Source organism: Poecilia mexicana, unplaced genomic scaffold (assembly GCF_051168715.1).
Source record: "Poecilia mexicana isolate PSO_F unplaced genomic scaffold, ASM5116871v1 scaffold_16, whole genome shotgun sequence".
NCBI lineage: Eukaryota > Metazoa > Chordata > Actinopteri > Cyprinodontiformes > Poeciliidae > Poecilia > Poecilia mexicana.
Genome location: NW_028263385.1, coordinates 7,034,666 through 7,057,109, shown reverse-complemented (window position 1 = coordinate 7,057,109; position 22,444 = coordinate 7,034,666). Strand labels below are relative to the sequence as shown.

The 22,444-nt window shown below is 38.5% G+C and overlaps 1 protein-coding gene across 1 annotated transcript in view; it reads right to left on the bottom strand.

Annotated features, from left to right (window-relative positions):
• The window catches only part of znf385d (zinc finger protein 385D), a 93,411-nt gene that overhangs the window by 1,758 nt on the left and 69,209 nt on the right, over window positions 1-22,444 (bottom strand). Inside the window, exons 5-7 of the mRNA XM_088013936.1 lie at window positions 10,269-10,595; window positions 7,131-7,312; window positions 3,438-3,539 (exon numbers count right to left, since the gene is read on the bottom strand). Coding sequence (XP_087870062.1) covers window positions 3,438-3,539; window positions 7,131-7,312; window positions 10,269-10,595 — 611 coding nt within the window. The remainder of the gene's footprint in view (window positions 1-3,437; window positions 3,540-7,130; window positions 7,313-10,268; window positions 10,596-22,444) is intronic.

Sequence of the window (22,444 nt, the reverse complement as noted above, 5' to 3'; positions counted from 1 at the left end):
TGGGAGCAGAAGACACGACAAGCATTTCAGTTTGATGAGGAATAATCCAGACACTGTTCAGTTTTTAAGGCAAAATATCAAATGAGAAAAATATTGTAGCCATGTAGCCTACCAGTCTGAAAAACTGTTCAGGTAAAAAGAAAGTCACAGCAAAAACACCAAACCTAACCAAGATTACTCACTAGAGTTGAAATAAGACAAAACTAACTGATAAGCAACTTTTCATCAAGATGCAGTAGCTTGGTTCAATAATAAGAAGTTCTAGTTCCAGTTATTTTAAATGTACTAGAAGCCAGAAATGTTTGGTGAGATTTGGTGTTTTTGCAGTGGCATCTTCTGCAGAAAGCAGTTAAATTGTCCAACAAAGTCATATTTTCCATCTTTCTTACAGATTATTTTACCTTACAGACCATTTTGAGTACCAGCTGTAGCAGGGTTTATCTGTAGCTAGGTGAACCTATATCTAGGCATAACCCTGGTTAGATTTGGTGTTTTTTTTACAGCGAGGTATAAAAACATCTTTCTGGTCTGGTCTGTACGTTTCTTCCCACAGCTCTGCTGCTGTCTGAAGATAAATGGCTCCTGTGACAAATCATCCAAGCAACACAATCATTTGGTCTATCCAAGAAAACCCTCCCAAATAGATGTTTCTAATCTTAACATAATGGCCAGTTTTTGTGTTTTTGTCATGTAGTTTTATCTGAAAAGCATAAAAACGAAAATTCTCGTGGCGTGGAAATGTCAAAGTTATCAGGCTTAATCTTGTGTATCGGTGATGAAAAGGCTGCGTCCTCCCAGCGTAGCAGCCGCCGTCACAGGTTATCAATAAGCGGCTGGCGCGTCGCAGCCCGACGGGAAGCGCTCTGTACTCGGCGCTCATCAGAGGAGCTCCTCTCCGTTAACTCAGTCAATGATGGGTTTCAGAAAAAGCCATTTCCCCCTCACTGATATCCCTGCTGCCTGGTCTCTGCAAACAGTGGGTGTGATGAACGACGTCGTCTTGGGCTTTTTTGTAAGATTAACAGCTCCCCACATTAAACCCACATGGTTCTTTTTATATCTATTGCACGTGACAATCAAAACCTGGAGCCAGAAAAGAGCAACGATTTGCTGCCAGGCCCCAGAAAGTTCAACAACGACCCCGGGTAAATAAAAAGTTATTTCTGCTCTCTCTTTTGATCTGGGGTTTATCAACGTGAGCCGCTTTGATGTGTCAGGCCACAATCCTCAGAATAAGTTAAACCTGACATTTACAATCTCGTTTAAGCAGTAATCGATCCAAGCCTGCATTCCTCCTGCAGCATGCTGGACCAGACAAGCTACTTCTGTCAATAAAATATCCAGGCTTCAAATTAGGCCGCAGCGTTCCTTAATGAACGCGTGCTGGCAGGTGGTCCGCTTATAAAAGCTGACATTTTACCGAGTCAGGTGCGGTTGGCTGGACCGAACGTGACTTATCGAAGATCGCTTCGTGGGGAAGCCCAAAAACTGCTCACTGATTTTCCCTCCAACAAAAATCCTCCCACCACGAAGATGAAACTGCTGCTGGCCTGAGCGGACAAACTCACAGCGGCGTGTCCGGGATGTGAAGGGTGGAAAAAATACCCTTAACATCCAGACTGAACAATCTCAGAAATTTTCTAAATAAAACAAGAACATTTTTGAGCTCCAAAAGTGAAAAATTTGTTAGAAATGAACTTGGCAACTTTGAAATTTCTGAGTTTAACTCAGAAATTTTTAGACTGATCTGGGACGTTTTCTAGAAAAACGTGGAAATTTCTGAACTCCAAAAGTTAAACATTTTGTAGACAAAAATTTGGAGAAAACTTGGACATTTCTGAGCTTGTAAAGTTGAATATTTTGATAGAAAAAAAATCAGAAATTTTGAGATTAATCTCATAAATTTTCTAGAAAAAAGGAAATAATTTTCCTTTTTGAACTCAAAAAGTTGAAAGTTTTCTTTAAAAAAAAAAAACTTTCGAAACTTATGAATTCAGAAAAAAATTGGACATTTCCCTGAAGTTTTCTAGTAAAACTTGGGGATTTCTGAATGCAAAAGTAATTTTTTTCTCATTTGATATGTGGAAAATTTTCCATTTTTGAAACTCAAAGTTTTTCTAGAAAATTTCTGGGACTAATCTTAAATTTTGAGATTTTGTTTTAGCAAATTTTCAACTTTTCATTTTCAGAAATTTCATTTTTTTCCCCCAGAAAATTTCTGAGATTAATCCAAAAATTTTGGTGGAACTTGGTCGGTCGGCTGGTCGGTCGGTCGGTCAACTGGTCGGTCAATCGGTCAGTCGGCTGGTCGGTCGGTCGGTCAACTGGTCGGTCAATCGGTCAGTCGGCTGGTCGGTCAGTCGGTCGGCTGATTGGTTGGTCAACTGGTTGGTTGGTTGGTTGGTTGGTCAGTCAGTCGGCTGGTTGGTCGGTCGGCTGGTTGGTCGGTCGGTCGGCTGGTCGGTCGGTCGGCTGGTTGGTCGGTCGGTCGGCTGGTTGGCTAGTTGGTCGGTTGGCTGGTCGGTCGGTCGGCTGGTTGGTCGGTCGGTCGGCTGGTTGGTCGGTCGGTCGGCTGGTCGGCTAGTTGGTCGGTTGGCTGGTCGGTCGGTCGGTCGGCTGGTCGGTCGGTCGCCTGGTTGGTTGGTCTGTCGGTTGGCTGGTTGGTCGGTCGGTTGGCTAGTTGGTCGGTCGGTCGGTTGGCTGGTTAGTCAGCTGGTTGGTCGGCTGGTTGGTTGGTTGGTTGGTTGGTCGGTTGGTCGGTCGGCTGGTTGGTCGGTCGGTCGGCTGGTTGGTCGGTCGGTCGGCTGGTCGGCTAGTTGGTCGGTTGGCTGGTCGGTCGGCTGGTCGGTCGGTCGCCTGGTTGGTCGGTCGGTCGGTTGGCTGGTTAGTCGGCTGGTTGGTTGGTTGGTTGGTTGGTCGGTTGGTCGGTCGGCTGGTTGGTCGGTCGGTTGGCTGGTCGGCTAGTTGGTCGGTTGGCTGGTCGGTCGGTCGGTCGGCTGGTCGGCTAGTTGGTCGGTTGGCTGGTTGGTCGGTCGGCTAGTTGGTCGGTCGGTCGGCTGGTTAGTCGGCTGGTTGGTCGGTTGGTCGGCTGGTTGGTTGGTTGGTTGGTCGGTCGGTTGGTTGGACGGTCGGCTGGTTGGTCGGTTGGTTGGTCGGTCGGTTGGTTGGACGGTCGGCTGGTTGGTCGGCTGGTTGGTTGGTTGGTCGCCTGGTTGGTCGGTCGGTCGGCTGGTTGGTTGGTTGGTTGGTCGGCTGGTTGGTTGGTTGGTCGCCTGGTTGGTTGGTTGGTCGCCTGGTTGGTCGGTCGGTTGGTTGGACGGTCGGCTGGTTGGTAGGTTGGTTGGTTGGACGGCTGGTTGGTCGGTCGGTCGGCTGGTTGGTCAGCTGGTTGGTCGGTTGGTTGCTTGGTTGGTGACTGTTTGTCTGCAGAAACTCACCGGCTGTTTGGTCTGGCTTTTCTGCGGTTTGCTGTAGGGACTGTATTTGGGCTTGGCTGGTTTCCCTGCTGCTCGATCTTTATGACGCCGGCTGCTGATGTGCTAAAAGGAAACAAAGGAGAAAAAATTTACATGACATGAAAAAAAGAACCAATTCACTTTGTTTACTTTGAGATTTTATGATACAGTGAAGAAGAACAAAACATGAAAGATACTTTATTTTTTTCACCATGATTAAATTATTTTAGTTAATTGGGGCTGAATAGAGTAGCTATTAATAGTCAGTATCTGTTTTCCAGTAACAGCTCTGAGATTCATGCAAAAGTAAATCAAAAATGAAAATACAACAAAGTCTTGGGGTATAATATAAAGTCGTATGAGAATAAAATCAAAGTATTACCAGAGTAAGTTAGGTAAGTAAGGTAATACTCAAAATAATGTGAGAATACATTTGTACAAGAAAAAATTCAAAATAATGAGAATAAAATCACATTTCAACAATAAAGTTATAAAGTTATAATATGAGAACAAAGTCACGTTTTGAGAATAAAGTCATAATGACTATTTTTGTAAAACAACTTTATTTTAATTTTATTTTGACTTTATTCTTGTAATATTATATTTTTTGCGTGGCCCTAATTCTCCATCATACAAAACGTTAATGGTTCAGATAACAGATTTTCACTCAACAACTCTAAATAAATTTGAACAAACATTCAACATTCTCAGTCATTATTAACATTTGAAACAAAATTACTACTTTTAAACTTCCTGAATATGAAAATCTAGAGACATCTTCAGACATTTGGTTTAAGACAATAAACTATTTTGTTAAATATTTGATTAAAAATGTGCATATTCTCATTTCAAGCGTGATTAATCTGATAAATCTGTCGTTAAAAGTGACTGTAAATGAGGTGAAAGCGTTAAACGTAAAGAAATGTGGAGCAGTAAGAACATCTCCAGCTGAAGAATAAAAGCTGATTGCCTCTGGACGTCCACGACTACTTTCCACATTTTCATGGCCGACTGTGTAACCACGGCAACGGAGTAAGAAACACAAGGCAGAAGTCAGTGTTGTTGATATCGTTTAACCAGCAGGCGACCATTGAGTGTGCAAGAAAAAAAAAAGAAAACCTAATCGTTGTTTTTTCCACATGAATCTGAAATTTATCAGCAACGGCATTAGATAAAAAAATAAGAGAATAAAATCTGTGAGATATAGAGAAAAAACATAAATAATCTGTAGAGAAGACAACCACAGCAAGTCCGATTTAAACACGGAGAAGAAAACACTGGTCAGACTTAACCAAAATAACTTTTGCAATATGTGGAAAAAATAAAGACACTGTGTATTAGAGCTCCAGTTTGTAACTTTTATAAACAATTTTTATAAATGTTTGTTAAAAGAGTCACAACGTTGTGAAACAGATAATGTGAAAAAAAATCAAACTCCTTCCTGGGGTCCTGCTATCTGCAGAAATACACAGCTTGGTCAAAAACAACCAATCAGAGCCAGGAGGAGGGTCTTAGTACTGACAATCATTCTCCTGTACGCGATGCTCACTGGTGTTTACAGGAGCTAACTAGCCATGCTAATTAGCCTAACCTGTTACTGTTTATCCAGTAAAGGTGGGTAAATGGTTTTCCTGAAACGGCAAGTTGGCCGCTAGCATAATTAGCAGTGTTTACACGAGGTTAACTGACAGCGCTAAGACCCTCCTCCTGGCTCTGATTGGTTGTTTTTGACCATTCAAAACCATAGTGACAATTTTAATAAATATTAAAAAAAAATGTTACATACTGCAACTTTAAAAATTACATTCAAGTAAAAGTAAACAGTGCAGTGTAGTAAAAGTAATTTTTTTGTTCTGTTGCTCGAGTAAATGTAACTAGTTCCTACCCAACTCTGACCATCTCTATACTGAAACATGGTGGAGGCATCATCATGCTATGGTGATGTTTTTCTTAAGTTTAAACTGAAATGTTGGTAAATTAAATGGAAAATCAGTGGAGTTGAATGTTCAGAAAATCCCAATTTAAAAAATATTTGTTGATTTCTTACTGTAATGTGACTCAAGGTTTGAAATTTTAAGGAGGATAAAAACGTTTTCAAGGCTCTTTAACTAAAGGGAACTGAATTATAAGACCTGATTAAAACATCCAAACTTTTCCTTTGTGACCCAGTTACATTTATTTCTCCCTCATCAGTTTTGATGTCAATTAAAAGCATGGAAATAAATGTAAATATCTTGAAAATATTGAAGGGTTTAGATGAGTTGACACTTTTTCCATGTACTTCCTGGCTAACTGGTGAGAACTGTTCCAGCTTTATGGGTTTATTGAGCCTCCCATGGTTTGATTTATTAGCATGTTGCTAAATAGCGAGGAGAATGTGGCTTTCCTCCTGCTGAAATATGACAAACAGCTGTGTGGTCAGTGTGGGTACATCCCGTTACCAAACACCTGATTTACGCCCCGGTTTAAATTTCTCCAATCCTCGCAGACGGTCGTACATTCACGCTTTTGTTTTGGCTTGGAGCTGCTTCATAAATTTTGCACGGTGCGGGACGCGTCCGGTTTGTGGGGAACCTCTGCTCTTCAGACGTGAACATTTAAAAAGAGAAACATCAAGGTTGGCTCTGAAAACACCGGGCCGATTTCTGACGTAAAACAAATCAAACGAAGGTTTGGCACCAAACTGCACAGATCGAGAAATGAAGATTTAACCTCGTATATATAAAATACTGCATTGGTTTGCTTACACTTACTGATCAATCAGATTTATCTACACTTTTCTGTTCCAAGGGTGGAACAATTACACAACGTACAGCTGCAATGATAAAAAAAATAACATTTTTATGACAAGTTTGAATTTATTTTGGATTTTCTCTCCATCAAAATATACATACAACCAAAAAATCAATAACCACGTGTATTTAAGCGCCTGGGCTGTATTTCAAAGCTGTGTACCCCAAAACGGATAGAAACACTTAAAATGTAAATTTTGCATAAAATGAATAATAAATAAAGACAAAGTAAAACTGACAACGGCTCACATTTTACCTAAAAAAAGATTAATTACAGAAAAATCTGAGTAACGTTAAACATGTAAGGATTTCTGGTGGGTTGGAGGGAAAATATGGAGAAATTATGAGTAGTTAAAGATTCCTGCTCTGTAGTTTAGACTGGAAAAGAGGGGAATCCTTTCACCCCAACATGACTCTTCTGCATACTATCCCTCATCCTGCCTAATAATACACGGACGGATCAGCCAGCGGAGCTGCGTTACAGCAGCCTGTGTGTCAGTTTCAGTATTCAAAGACATCATTTGCATAAAGTACGGGGTTGTGCTCTGATTTATTATTTCCTGCCTTATCCTCCTTCAGCTGATGCAACAGCACACATGAGGGAGGCGTGTTGGCTTCCCACAGAAAGCGCCACATTGAGCCTCCATGAAATATTTTGACATGTTATGCAAATGTGAATTATTTATTGTGCTAAACAATTTCTCCGGCTCAATTCTGTGAATTTCAAGATGACATACTTGCGTGAGAAACACAGTATTTGGTTTTAAAAAAAAAAAACAATTCAAAAAGAACAAGAAACAATAAAATTAGCATTGAAATTCTGCCTCAGTTTAAAACCAGAGCCCAGTTTCCAGTCTGTGCAGCAGAAGCCTGTGAATCTCACCTGCTTTAGCTGAGTCTCTGAATTGACATGCACGTCACACGTCTCACAGTAAAAGGTTTTGTTCTGCAGGCCAGTTGATGATTTGGAGGATGAAGCCAATTTGCTTTTGACTCCCGGTCGAGGGAAAGACTTGATGGAGCCCACGCCGCTGCGGGCCTCCAGCATCGTCTTGTGCTTCGTGCCTGCGGGTCAGAACAGGAAACGAGACGTGTCACAACATGATTGTCACCTCTGGAGAAACGGCCGGAGGGAGCGATGGAGGAAAAGAAGTTCAAATACGAGGCTCGCCGCTGCTGCTCAGGCAATTTCTGGGATACGAGCATCAGAGTTGAAGCTTGTAAATTATCCTAAAACATCCGCGATCAAAGACTCACCATTTTAAAAGCTACATATTTGACCTTTGAGCTGCGTTTGACTCAGGAGAGACAATTACTAACCCACAAAGAAACGGGGTTAGGGGAGCGCTCTAAAGGTTTCTAAAGTTTTTATTGGAAACAGAAAACGTGCAGCTCTGAAGCTCTTTAGCCTTTTGACCTGAACAGCATGAAAGTCAGGAAGGCTCATATTTATGACAGCAAAAGAAACACACAGGCTGCTAACAGGGTTTGTAGTTTCTCTAGACACTAACTGGAAGTAAACTGAGTTTGACATTCTGTATTATTATTATTATGAAATAGAATTGCATCATTACAGAGGAAAAAAACAAAACCCACGTTACTAAAGACCGACCGATGCTGTTTGACACACAGTTACAAAAAAAAAACATCAACAGCCTCTGAAACAACACAGAAGAAGAAAAAGAGAAACGTTGTAACATCAAAAGTTTAAACTTGACCAATTATTACTTTATTTTAATATCAGGTGGCATTCAAGTTTGAAAAGGCCGCATGTATTCCAAATAAACGTGTTTATTTTTGGCTCCATGTGCTGGATCTGTTTCTGAGAGATGGATAACTTTCCTTTATTATCAACTGGATCTGCATGACAAGCAGAACAAGTAGCCGGACCGGGCCGGTGTGATCCATGGACGATAAAGTAGATTATTTCCAAGCGACCAAGCAGCATGTAAACGCACTGTGTTCTTCTAAACCAGCGTAGTGATTTGTACTGCGGGCCAAAATCGTCGAGTTGAAAACAAACCATATTTAAGCCACGTTGGCTGTGATGAAGCCTGTTTCTGAGAAAAAAAGTTGCTGGAGATTTATGGCCCTACTTAAAACGACATGCAAAAACAAAAAATACAACTAATAAAAGAAAAGGACTTGTTTTGTACCTAAAATGTTCTGTTTTAGATTTGTAACTGAAAATCAAATACAAGGACAAACACAAAAACTGACAGTATTATCAGAAATGTTATTTTTAATATTTTCCTCCACTGGTTGGTCCATTAGAGCATCAACAAATATCAGTAAATCTGAAAATATGATTAAATGCAGTTACTATGTGCAGTTTCAGTTACGTTTTTCAAGAGCAGTATTTATGTTTGTGGCCCCATGAATGCTGTTTCATGTAGTCATAGCCATACAGTCGCCTAAAAAATAAGTATTAAATAGTTTGTTAATCATAATTTTTATCATTCTCACAAAATATTGTGATATTTTATACATCAGTTCATCCTTGCAGTGATTGTTGCAACATCTCCACCATAAAACATGTTCAGTAGTGATTACATCACATAAGAGGATATAAAACCTCAGGAGAAGATAAATATAGTTTGCATTTCTATATATTTTTATTATATATATGAAGTCACAAGTTGCACATTACTAAAACTGGTAATTAGCATTCATGCTACCAACATATCAGGTCACTTGCAAAAGGAGTTCAATCTCCAAACTGTCAAAAGTATCAACCCTTTAATAAATGGTACAATTTCTGTCTGAATGTTACAAAGACTAAAAATGACTGACAGAACAAAAGATGTCAGAGAAAACCCCAGCTGTTTGGTTATGAAAGGAACTTGTTCTCTCTTCTGAATCAGAGCTGCGTTCTGCACAAGGTGGTGTAACTATTAATCTGTCTGAGCTCAGATGAGAGCTTTATTGTGTAGGAGTTTCTGTGACAGTCATGCTGGGAATCCTGCAGATAAATATTAAAATGTTCCAAGAATTTCCTTTTTATATAAATCAACTGGATGCTGGTGGTTGTGCAAAGCAACAGACTCATTCGTGTGTTGAAACATTTTGTTGGCAGAGGGATTTGAAACATTATTTCTATACAGGGCTGCTGGAAACGTGCATCATGATTTAAGACGTTATCAGCAGATAGGTACACTACAAAAACATAAATATTACCAAATACTTTTGTCTAGTTTCTATTGCAAATATCTTATTACACTTGACATAAGACAAAACTAACTTACAAGTAATTTTTCAGCAAATTAGAAGAGCTTACGTCAATAATTTCTTAAAATTTATGAAAAAGTTCTTTTACTGCAAACAAGGGAAAATGTCTTGTTATAAGTGAAATAATTTATCATTTTTTCATCAATATTAAGCAATTATTTACTTAAACAAGCTCATATATCTTGTTGAAAAGTTACAATTTATTTTTTTCTAATTTCAAGTGTAGTAAGATACTTACACAGGAAACTAGACAAAAACACTTGGTGATATTTTGAGTTTTTGCAGTGTAATTGATTTGTTTTTTGTATGATGTCCTGCCAAGCTGGTAACTTTAGTTTTCCTGTTTTATCCACAGTTTTCACTCCATGTTGTTCTTTATGTATTTTTAAACAGTTAAAAGGCACCGTGGCTAAACTTTAAACTGCTGCAGTGCAAGTTACTCCACAAGCCGTTGCTAGGTAACCAAAAGTTACTTAACAAGCCGTTGCTAGGTAACCAAAGCTTCCACCAGCCTTTCTTTCTTGTTCGGCTTTGGATTAGTGTTCAATAAAATCATTGAATCATCTATCAAGATTTATTATCTATTGATATTGATCACATATCTATCGCGGTACATGTTGTTATTGATCTATTGATCGGCCCTGTTAGTGACCATATGCATTTCTTATATGAACAAACTTAAAAAAAAATCTATATTTGAGATATTTTTCTCTCTTTAAGCCTAAATCTTATTTATGAAATTAGAAATAACTCATGCAGCAGATCAAGTCTTTATATTGGTTTTTCTTCTTACCAGTATTGTGAGCGTCAAGCTGCGATGCAGAGTTGACCGCCACTTTGCAGAGCGAGCAGTAAAGGAGGCGCCGGGCTTTCTCCTCCTCCGTCTCCGTCTCCGTGTCCGTCTCCGTCTCGGCTTCGGCCTTCTGCTCCGCCTGCGTCTCTGAGGGCGAGTTTGTTTTCAGCAGCTTCTCCTCTCCGTGAGAAGCCACGGTGGCGTCGGAGGCGGCCGCGTCACCTGTAGCTTTCAGAGAGCTTAACGGCTCAGGTGAGGATGCAGCTGGGGTCGCCGTGGGGTTCGCTGGCCTGATCAGGGGGGATGCCGTTGATCCAGAGGTGGCATCTGTGGGAAAATAAGTGGAAATTATGTTTAGTTTAGGGCTGAAACTACAATTATTTTAGTAACCGATTATTAAATTTGGATGATTAATCAAATAATCGGATAAAAAAATCGGAACATTCTGCGGATTTTTCATTTAAATATTAGAAATGCATTAAAAAATCCCACCATTGTGAAATAAAAAATAGTGATAGAAAGGGAATATGTCAGACACAAACTCTCCTGTCTGTCTGGAGAGAACAGAAAGCGATGCGGTTTGTCCCAAGAAGAGTTTGTGCAGTGAGAGTCTGTTGAGTGGAGAAAATCAAACTTTTTTCCCCTCCAGGACCAAAATAAACGACCTTCCTGCTTTGCTTTGCCAGACGTGCATCAGTGTGTAAAGAACAGACAGATCTGGTCCTGTTGCAGCAGCTTTTGAAAAATGTTGAGCAAATAAACAGATAAAAAAAAAAGCTTAGCATGTTTTAAATCAATGAAGGGGTTTACAAATCACAGGAAGTTTCTGTTTGATTCAAAATAAACTTGATGGTTAGTTCCTCATGTTTTCTGAAATTGGATGTGAAAATGTTTTGGCACAGAAAATAAAACCACGAGTCTAATTGTACATTACTTATAATTAAAGCAACAGCAACACAACATAAGGCTCAGTTTCACCTCATTTATGAATTTATTTAACAGAGTGAAACCTGAAGCGATCCCCATAAATAATGAGCAATAATACATTCATAAATTATGAGATATTTGTATTCTTTCCATTTTGTTCCCATGCTTTTTTTAATTATTACTGCTGACACTAATGAGGCGCAATAATGAAATTAATTCCCCTAAGCAAAAATAATAGTCTGTGAAAAAAACGACTAATTTTATTCAACATAATGTGGAGGACATAAAATTGCTGCTGCTTCCTAAACCATAGAAAATTTAGCTTTGAACTTCAAATAGACCAATTTCTGTAATTTCTGTGAGCATCATTCAGATACAGCCTGTTAAATTTGAACCTTCAGGGCTTTTTGATCAAGACAAAACCAAAAACTTTGATCCAAACAAAGGTTTCAGTTCGGGGTTTCATTACTGATAACGTCCAATCTTATGTTTTGGTCCATTTTTAAAAAATATTTTGCTTTTACTTAATTAGTATTTTAATCTAAATGTGATAGTAGTTTTGTTTTCAAGTAGATCAATTAATCAAATGATAAATTAAAATGAGCTCAATAATTTCCATTTTCTTGATTTGCTGTTCTTCTCGTTTCTCTCTTTCTACCAAAAACTGGACAACAAAATTCTTCAGTCTGGTTTATTGGTCTCAACCAGCCCTTTTCTTGAAGGACAGCTTTGTTTCTAGAGGCTTTATTATTCATTTTATTTGTTGTGTTATTTATTTTGGATATTTAAAATGTCTTCCAGTTCCAGTGTTAAATGTTCATTAGAATGTCATGTTTATTGATAATTTATCTGTTCTTCCACTATTTACATTACATCACTTGAAAATGTTCTCAAAACAGCAATATTATCGTTTATCGCAATAATTCCTGGAACGATTTATCATCCAATAAAATTTGTTATTGTGAAAGACCTACATATACAAGTCACAAAACACATCTTACCAAATAGTTTCTAGTGCAAATATCTTATTACATTTGAAATAATAATTATTTGCAAACTGTTTCCTGTTTGCACTGCAAAAACACAAAATATTACCAAGTATTTTTGTCTAGTTTCCAATGCAAATATCCTGAATACACCTGAAATTAAAGAAACTTACAAGTAACTTGTCAGCAAGACATAGGAGCTTGTTTTTAGTAAATAATTCCTTAATGTTGATGAAACAATACTATTTCCATTTCACTTATAATATTGGAAAAATGTCTTGATAAAAGATAAATAATCTGCTAATATAACTAGAACGTTTTCATCAATATTAAGAAGTTATTTACTTGTTTTGTGCTGAAAAGTTACTTGTAAGTTAGATTTCTCTAATCTCAAGTGAACTAAGAAATGAGACAAAAATACTTGGTAATGTTTTGTGTTTTTGCAGTGTAAACAAGAAGCAGTTTTCAAAGTATTGCTGTAAGCCAATGCTTTGTTACCCACATCTAAAGTTAATCTTGATATTGCATATTTATAACGTAAAGCTGTGAATCTGCACCGTGTCCAACACCTCGAGCTGCTCCACCCTGACAGAAATGTTTGTTTATCATTTTCCAAGAACAAAGACGGCAGCGGATCGATACATTCGACTCATAAAAACAACACTACGCGTCCCGGCCGTTGAATACAGAGGGACCGCAATGGGCTGCAACGTTTCCAAAAAATGAAATTCCTCCTCGTCGGCGCCGGCTGATCGATGCCGACGCCTCAGACTTCTCCGCACTGCAGCGTCACCGAATGAAGAGCCGCGAGCCCGGAGAGCAAATCAATAGTGAATTATGTCACGCTGGTTTTGTGGACCATTAGATATACGGCCGTTATTTATACCGGCACAGTTGGTGCCACAAACACCTTGTAAAGGCGACAGTTTAACAAAGATCGCCACAGTCGAACGAAATCAGAAGCGCAAGCAGGAGATGATAAATTAGGCTTCTGAAAGTATCAGAAATTATCTAAATAAAGTGGTAAAATTTGTGATGATACCGCTCTCGCTCTGAATGAGCGCCTAATAAACATATGGAAACGCACACACTGTGATATTTACTTTTACTATCTGAGTGTTTGCGAGCATCCAATCCATTAACCTCCTGAAATGGCTCTGAGGCACATTTTTACCCATAATGCTCTCCTTTTACACCTGACTGACCCCAGCTATAAAATTTGCAGCTCCATCATAAAACCCGCTGCAGCTTTTGAATGCAGATCTTCGCAGGAGTCAGCGGAGGATGAATATACAAGGACTGCTTCAAAATGCAATGAGGCTGTGGTTTATGATGGTAAAAATATGCTATAAAGTCAGAACATATTTCAAGAAACACCCCATTTTACCCCACAGAGTGAAAGACTTTAGGCTGGAGTACGACACCAAAGTTAGGAAACTGCAATTTGGGAATTTCATGCGGCACCGAGAACCATTCTCTCCATCGATAAAATTTAACCAGAATGAACAGCATCTTACGAATCTACCTCCTACATACTTTAGCATAAAAAAATCACTTATTCTTTCTTTTTAAATACTTTGCTGAACCATTTAACTCTTATTTTCAGGTCAAAGTTGGAAGTGGTAATGAAGTTCCTCTGCAGTCGAGCAAAATCTGCAACTTCAGTAAATTACATTCTATGTTTAGAAAAGTGTAAACAACAAAAGAGAATACAGAAAAACATTTCTATTCCCAGATATTTTAAACTATTTTTGATCTATACTTTGTTATATAAAGTCTACTCAATTTATTTAATTTTTTGAAAAGAAACAATTATAAAAACGGCATTAAATGTATTTTAAAGGTGACCTATTACACTTCCTTGAACAGGTTAGGATGGATCTATATGCTGTACAAAATATGTCCGAACTCGAAACGTCAGACGCGTTTTTGATGCGTGAAGCGCGGTCGTTGTGAACGCAGCACAAGCTTGTGGCTTGTTTATTGTTGTCATAGCAACTGCCTGCCCAAGTGTCTGTCGGTTACAAAGTTTACAGGTGTGTGACGTCACATGAGAGCTTAGTATTCCCAACATATTTTGTCTCGAGGCTCTTCAGTCCAGTCCAGTCCAATCGATCCCAGGCATCAGTTCGCTCAACAGAAAGTATTTCAAAAAGTTTCTACTTAAGGAAACGCAGCAGCTCGCATCGAGTCACTGACTTGGACAGTAGCTGAATTTTGTTTGAAACAACTCAAACTTTTCATTTAACTAAGTTTGGCAGGGATGCCCTTTCTCCCTGTACTCTGCTGCTCTTCTTTTGTGTCGTTTAACAAAGCGCTCCTGACAGGATCTGTCCATCTCCTGACCTCAAACAAGGGCGCCTTTTGATTACCGTTGCCAGCGCATGATTGAGCGCTGGCGGAGCGGCGCGCAGCACCTGTGGTCTTTGACCTCTGGGTGTCCGCGCGTGTTCCCGCCGACGTTGCAAATGTCTGCCGACAGATTTAAGAAAGGCCATTATTTCCAGCTGTTAGGTCCAAAATCATGAGAGGAACATTTGAAGGTTTTCTCCTCAACTTCAAAGAGCGGGGATTTTAATTTTAATTTTAATTTTTTTTTTTTTTTTTACCTCTCAGACTTTATTTATTTCATTTAAACATTGTAAACTGAATAATTCATAATTAAGACAATAATTAATTAATGCTAAACTTTAAATTCCAATGAACACTTAACACTGAAGTCATTTTAAATATCTAAAATAAACAAAAAAAATATGAATCAATAAATATTACATAATACAGAAAATGTATTATGAAGTCTTTGTAAACAAATAGGAAAGGCTGGCTGAGACCAAAACACCAGACTGAAAACTTTTGTCATCCAGTTTTTGGTAGAAAAAAAGAGAAAATATAAAAATGATATATCCAGCAAATAGAAATTACAAACCAATTTAAATTTATCATGCGGTTAATTGATTGTCTATTCCGAGTTTGTTTTGAAACAGATAATCTGTGAAAACACCAATTTTATTAACTAGAGTTATGCTAGTCATAGCTAATGCTAGTCATAACACGAGTCATGACTAGCATTAGTTAGTCATAACTAATAAGTAGCATTATATAATATATAAAATAATAACCAGCATAAGCTGGTTACATATCAATGGTGGCTGCAGCACCACACGAAGGGTGATTGACAGCGCTAAGATCCGCCTCCTGGCTCTGATTGGTTGTTTCTAGTTAGCATGGGAGAAGGCAGAGGAGCTCAATCTTTTCTCAGATTGTCTCATAACAAAGGGTAAAAACAGTGATAGTTTCAATATAAAAACATATATTGTTTTAATAAAAGTCATACTTTTGTAAAGCTTTAGCTCCCTTAAATTCTAGTAAAGTGGTTATTTGACACTGCTAACCTTGGCTGATGTTTATATGGTTAGCAGGCCGCCAACGACCTGCTCGCTCCTACAATTAACAGCCATGGACTCCCAGGCGGCCGCACTGAGCCGAGCATCAAAACAGCCTGAAATCACAGCGATTAACTCAGTCAGGCTTGCTGTCCCCATCCGGCTGCCATCACACCTGCTTCTCTGCCGCTGCGTTGCCAGGTTTGAGTGCGATTCCCAGGAAAAGGTTTGGGGTCGGTTTCAGCCAGGCGGGTTTTTGTGCCTGTGGGCTACTGCTGAACTTTTCACGGTTTAGGAGCAAAAAGAGAATGACTTCCAGCCAGACTTCAGGGATTCACATACTTTTTACCCCAAATGGATCCACAGCTGGAGAAAAAAAAGCATCTAAATCAACGTGGGGAGTTTTTCTTGAGCTTTCCAAATCCAGCCATCAGGGGCCCAGTGTCCTGCATGTTTTATATGCGTTCCTGCCCCGTAGTAACAGGCTGCAGGAGTAGAATTACCTCCTCAACATGTCAGCAGGTTCTGCAAGGCCTGGTAATAACTCACTGGTTTCAACCCAGAATGGTGGAGAGAAAACATGAGTTTTCAGGTCATTTAATGCATTCTATGTTCAACTTTTCAGACGCAAGTTAATAAAATGTTTGTATTGTGGTGAAATTTTCTGCTTTTTATTCTCTTTAAATTTGTTACCTAACTTTTTAGATATTAATATTCTCTTTTTTGACAGAAGATCTTGGCACATTTGAAGCACATTTTAAAAAAGAAGAAGAAGAAGAGTTGGCTGTTATGGACACAGATTCAGTATCTGACTGTCATTCTTGAAGAAACCTTGAACAAGTGACGGTCGCATGTTAAAGCTGCGTGAATTTAACAAAAGTTCTTTATCAATAAAACACAAACTTAAAAATCACCTGTTACAATTTTTTTTCCTTTCCATCAAAACAGCCACAAACTGTCGAAATTGCATTGATCCGTGCTTCTGCAATCCAACCATGAAGCCTTTCAAAATAAAAAACTGAATTTCACAATAAAGTTAACCTAAACTGATATAAACTTTACTTACTGTGAAAGACAAAAATAACTTCAAAACAAAAGGTACTGAACAAAATATATGATGGCCATGGTGCTGTACAGGAAAGCTGTAAATCTGTACATCTTTGAAAAGCAAAAGTGGAGCGTCCTGCACAACCAACAATAATGCAGCAAGTGGTTTCTGAATGATAAATCAATAATAAAACAGTTGTCTTTTCCAGCAGCCATTGTACAGCAGTAAAACCAGCTGACCAAAACATGCTGGAACTCAGCTTAGGTTGCTAGGTAACAGCCTGGGCTTCACTGGGGTTGCTGGCCAACGGGCTGTACCTGGTTTCTGATGTTACATTTTAAAATCAGCTCATTTTCCAGACACCAAAACGCATTAACTTCTGTCCGAAAGCCACCTAGATGTTTTTTCTTATTTTTACTTTTTTTTTAAGTGCTTGGTCTGTTTTTAGATGAAGTTGAGACCGAAATAGAAGTGAAACGTGCAAAATATGAATTTTGTATAACAGGTCCCTTTAAGGTTTCACATCTTTACAACAGATGCCAATAAATGTGAGGAATCACATTTCATGAGGAATCATGAGGAAAAAACAGCGTTTTTTCCTCATGATACCAGAAACAGTAACATGAGTTTCTGTGCTTTTCATTCATGTTATGTTACAACAGCAAACAATAAACTTTCCCAATAAATTATTATATTGTTGTTTTGGGACAACAATATAATATATTGTTAACAGCATAACAATGCAAGCTCACAGAACAATTAACTTAAATTTTCAAAAGATCGCTCCACACTGGAGCTGGAAGATTCAATTAATATTCAAAATACAACATGGTAACCAAAAACAACTTAAAAACAAAAAACTGAATAAAAAAGTTGCGTACAACCAAAAATAACAAATAAGACAGATTATGAAAACAAAACTGCCATTCAAAATATATTAATCATCATAATGGAAGCTCATTTTAACTTATAATTAAATATTTATTTATGATATCCAACTGTTAACTCTGATCCATAAATTGTTTCACCTCTAACGTAAAAACACACCAGTTTCACCTCATGAACAGAACTTTCCCTCTGGTTTCAGCGTTTCCATGTCTGATAAATAGTGAACTTTAGTTGTTTTTTATTCACATTTCTTCCAGATGATAATAACACATAACTCACATTACCCTACAGTTCATTCATATTTAACCTGAACATAAAAGCCGTGCAAGATGAAAGGAAAATGAGTAATAATCAGAAACGGGCCGCCGCTGTCCAGATCCATCTACTTCCTCCAGAACCGGGTCGGTGTGAGTGTTTGCCCTTGTGTCGGGGGGTGAACCCATCCACCACAGCGTCATTAAAGAGCCATTTGATGTTGGAGGGGCAGGTGATTAAAGTGTACTTTGGCTGGCCTTGGACGGCCCGCGTTCTGGGGATCTTCCAGTAATCCATATCCCCAGTCAGTGTGACCTAACGGGCTCGGCAAGGACCAGTTAAGAACTCAATCCCCTCTCATTAATGGAGGTAATGACTGTGATCAATCTAAAGATGGTGAGGGCGAGCGCAGCACCGACAGCGGGGTTGGAGGTAGCGGGATAAAGACGTAGGAGATGGAAACCAGGTGAAAGAAAGGAAAACAGATAAGAGGATTGATTCTGGAGGCGGAGGAGAGGTAAATGGATCGGGGAAAGTAAGAAAAGTTTGAGCCCAAACAAACAAGTCTGAAGGAGAAAAAAAAAAACAGGGTGGGGATGAGAGAGATAAGATTAAAGGCGAGTAATCGAAGACGGGACGTAATTAAAGGTGGAGGAATTGAGACGGAGGGAACGCCGAAGGCAACAAAGACGGGGAGAATAAATCTGGACAGACCCGGTCCAGGTGGGACACGCCTCACCTGATGGCTCCTTCACTGCCAAAACACTAAATATCACCAAGGATTTTATGTGGTAAGCTGCTGCCCCCACGACCCGACCCCGGATGAAGCGGAAGAAAATGGATGAATGGATGGAAGACTAACACAGGAGAGCAGAACAGGGCCGGACAGAGACTTTCTGGGGCCCTGAGCAGGTTTTCATTCAGAGGCCCCCAAATACCAACAAGTCAACACCAGAAGCTTTATCGTCCCTAATCTACTATATGTGTGTAACATGCTAACTACCATTAGCATCTGTAATTAGCTCACATCATGTTATATTTTCCATGTGTACGTATTATTTAGTGTTATTTTATATACATATATTCCTATATTGGTTCTCTCTGGGGCCCCCTGCTGGTGTGGTGGCCTTAAGCAGCTGCTTAACTCGCATATGCTTTGGGCCGGCTCTTCAGTGGGACTAGTACTTTTTCATCAATATTATGGAGGAGTTAAAATAAGCTGCCATATTTTGCTTAAAACTTCCTTGTAAGTTATTTTGTCTCATTTCAAGTGTATTAAGATATTAGTGTTAAAAAGTAGGCCAGAAATACTTGGTAAGATTTTGTGTTTTTTCCGTTTTTAGCATTAGAGGAGGGAAAGAAATCCTTCCACTCTGCTTAAACTTTCAGACAATCACAAAACTCCCCCAGGGTTTGATTACCTTCCCCATTCAAGCCGGATTAGCCTCTTTAATTAAAATGATGACGCTTTATTATAACCTGTCACAACTTAAAGGACAGGAACTCCTCAAACCCCCAGAGTCCTGTCAAATTTCATTCAGCCTCTGGGACTCTTTTATTATTTCATTTTTTGCTAATTATGTCAGTTTTTAAAATAGAAATGTTCACATTTATCTTCCAGATCTTCTTTTAAGGAGAAACTGATCAACAATCTTCTTAAAGATTTCAAAGCAGTTTGAAATCTTTTTTTATATTAAATAACACAAAGTGGTTTCTCTTGAAGGAAAGTTAAAACTTTGCTCCATTAAATGCAGTCACTCATTTAACCAAACATCTGTAACTCCTGTAAAAAAAAACCATTGAATTTTACTTTATTCCTTCTCACTTTTATTTACTGTTCAATAATTGTTACATTAATTTAGCATAAATGCTGCCTCAGACTTTCTGATTTTAGTTGGCAATCAGTTCTTTTACCAGGTAATATATTATGACCTTATTAATCTGATGTTGAATAGCAGATAAAAATTTAACCTTTTCTTTTAATAATATAATAAAATTTTAAGAGTAATTTATTATGAAGTATTTCTGCTCTTACTTGAGTAAATTTTCTGTATTTTCTACCCACTGAATGAAAAACAAACACGTTTTAACCAGAAATTCACCAGACACAGACACACACCTGCAGTTTCTGTTAAAGTTTCATAAGTTTTTTATTGAAAGAAACAGATTTGGAAAAAGTTTATTTTGTTATTTATATGAATTATTGTAATTTTGGTCCTTAAAATACCACAATTTCCACTTAACTTTATATTTTGGTCCGTCTGATGATGTAATTTTTAAATATTAAATGATTGATAATTTGATCAGTTAGTCAGTACTTTTTAAACTTTTTACCAAATACTTTTTCACTTTTATCTGAGTAAAAATATGTTGAAGTGGTTCTGCTCTGAGCTGATTTTCAGTCCTCTACTCGCCTCTGGATAAATGACAGACTGACATGTATTTTCTTGATGTCATCTACCTGCACTACCGGGCGTTATTAGTGAATCAATTGGAACTAATTTCAATGTAATAAACCATTAATTGACATTTAATGGTAGGCCAGTTAATTGTTTGCTACGGGGACCGTGGGGCCGGTCCTGCAGCTCCTGCCTGGCTGCAGCGCTGCACAGCTGCGTCGGCGCTGCTGGCGCTGCTCCCCTGACAATCTGCTCTTTAATAGCTAATATCAGGGTACATTTCCTCAGGCGCTGGGCTGGAACTGAGAGATGGAGGGATGCGCTGTGGGCATTTCTTTCAACCTCTACTCTGTGGTGCTGCTGTAAGGACACGAACACTCAAACCTAACAGGCTGCTGCTGAGTCATCCGCGTAATTTATCCCACCTCTCTGAGCAGATGCTCATCCAGCTCAGACAACATGCACCTTCAGTGATGAAGAATCAGAGCGTTTAAGCGGCTGGCTGGACAACGACCCTCTTACTGCATGTTTTTATAAGTTTTAGACCACAAACCAATGAAGTGGCACCACTGAAAGCTACTTCTAAGCTTTGACAATATCATCATTTTAAACTTTTCTGAGAAGAATGAATTTAAAAGCCAGCAGCAAAGGAACAGATGTAACGAGAGATGCAGCTAATGGAGATGGTAAATCTGCAAAACACAAAATACTACCAAGTATCCTTGGGCTGGTTTCTACTGCAAATATTTTAGTAGACTTGAAATAAGACAAAACTAACTTACAAGTAACTTTTCAGTCAGATAGCTTGTTTTAAGTACATAATTCCTTAATACTGATGAAAAAGTACTTTTATATAAAATAACATTGAATAATACAAACTAAATGCTATTATACATGTGTACTTGTTTATGGTAAACTGAGTGCCTATCACCTGATGTTATTTTCAAAAGATTAAAATAATGTGGCCCACTTAAATACCACTCTGCATTTCAAAATAAGAGTTGTTTTTTTTAGTTTGCTAAAATGAACGATGTAAGCTAATTACAAATTATGTTAATGATGGTAGCTATGTCACACATAGAGCAGCTCAGGAATGATGGATCATCTGGTGTTGGTTTGGGGGCTCCAAATAAAAATCTCCCCAGGGCCCCAGAAAGGCTTGGACCGGCCCTGAACGCAGTCCAGGCACGTTGTGTACAGCAAAAATGCTTTAATAATAACCTTTCTGCATATTGTGCTGCTCTAGCAGTTTCTATCCAAGTCGAAGGCAGTGACAAAAGTCCAAAAAATGAAAATTTACATGTCGATTTGTAATATGCGTCGTAATCCATATGTGGTCATCACTCCTTCCTGTTTGAGTGACTCAAAACGCTCTTTTTGTTTCAGAAAAGTTTTACAATTCTTTGAAAACCAACAGAAAGGCCACCTTGGGGGTTTTTAGATTTATTTTTATGCTTTTAAATATGCATTTTTTTAATTGCTTTGGTGATTTTCATTCAGCAAAATGTTTCAAGAGGGAATGTAACTAAAACAAAAGTATGAAAGTTCAACTTTCTCCATGTTTTTACAGCTTTTCAGGCGTTTTGAGGAGCTTTCTTTCTCTAAAGAAGGAGCATTTGAAATATACTCGACAGTCTTAGTGAATCTAAACTCATTTAATAACAATAAAGCTATTGGGTTTTGCTATTGTGCGACAGACATTTTTTATTTCCAGCAAATAAATGTGAGAATTCAGCAAAAGAAAACAATAAGGACTGCTTCCCAACACACTTAGCTCTGGTGAAAATGTATTATTCATGAGTAATTTAGTCAGTTTATCGGCGTCTATTGCCCCATTTTCCCTTTAATTTAAATTTTTTTGCAACTGGAAGGAGTCTGTCAAAGAATAAAGACTGATTCCAAACACATTGTGAGGAGCAGAAGTCGAGAAGCAGTGCTCAGTTTCTTGACAAATATGGCAGTGTTTCACCATAATGACTTACACTGTGTAGCCGACTGCCAAAATAATCTTAATTTGACAGCTCTGATGGCTCTGTGTGATTTGGACAACTTAAAGCTTTTCCCCTCCTGTAATTCAGGGGGAAAAACTACAGCCTTACTTGCATTTGACTCCTTTTGTCAAGTTTCTTTGCTTAAAAACACAGACTTCAAATGGGAAATGGAAGTAAACAGAGTATTATTTGCGTGGCACAATCACATGTATTTTTAAAAACAGAAATGAGCAATCAGCCAGCATTGTTAACACCATGATTTGCATGAATTTAAGAGCAAAAACAAGCCATTTTAAATC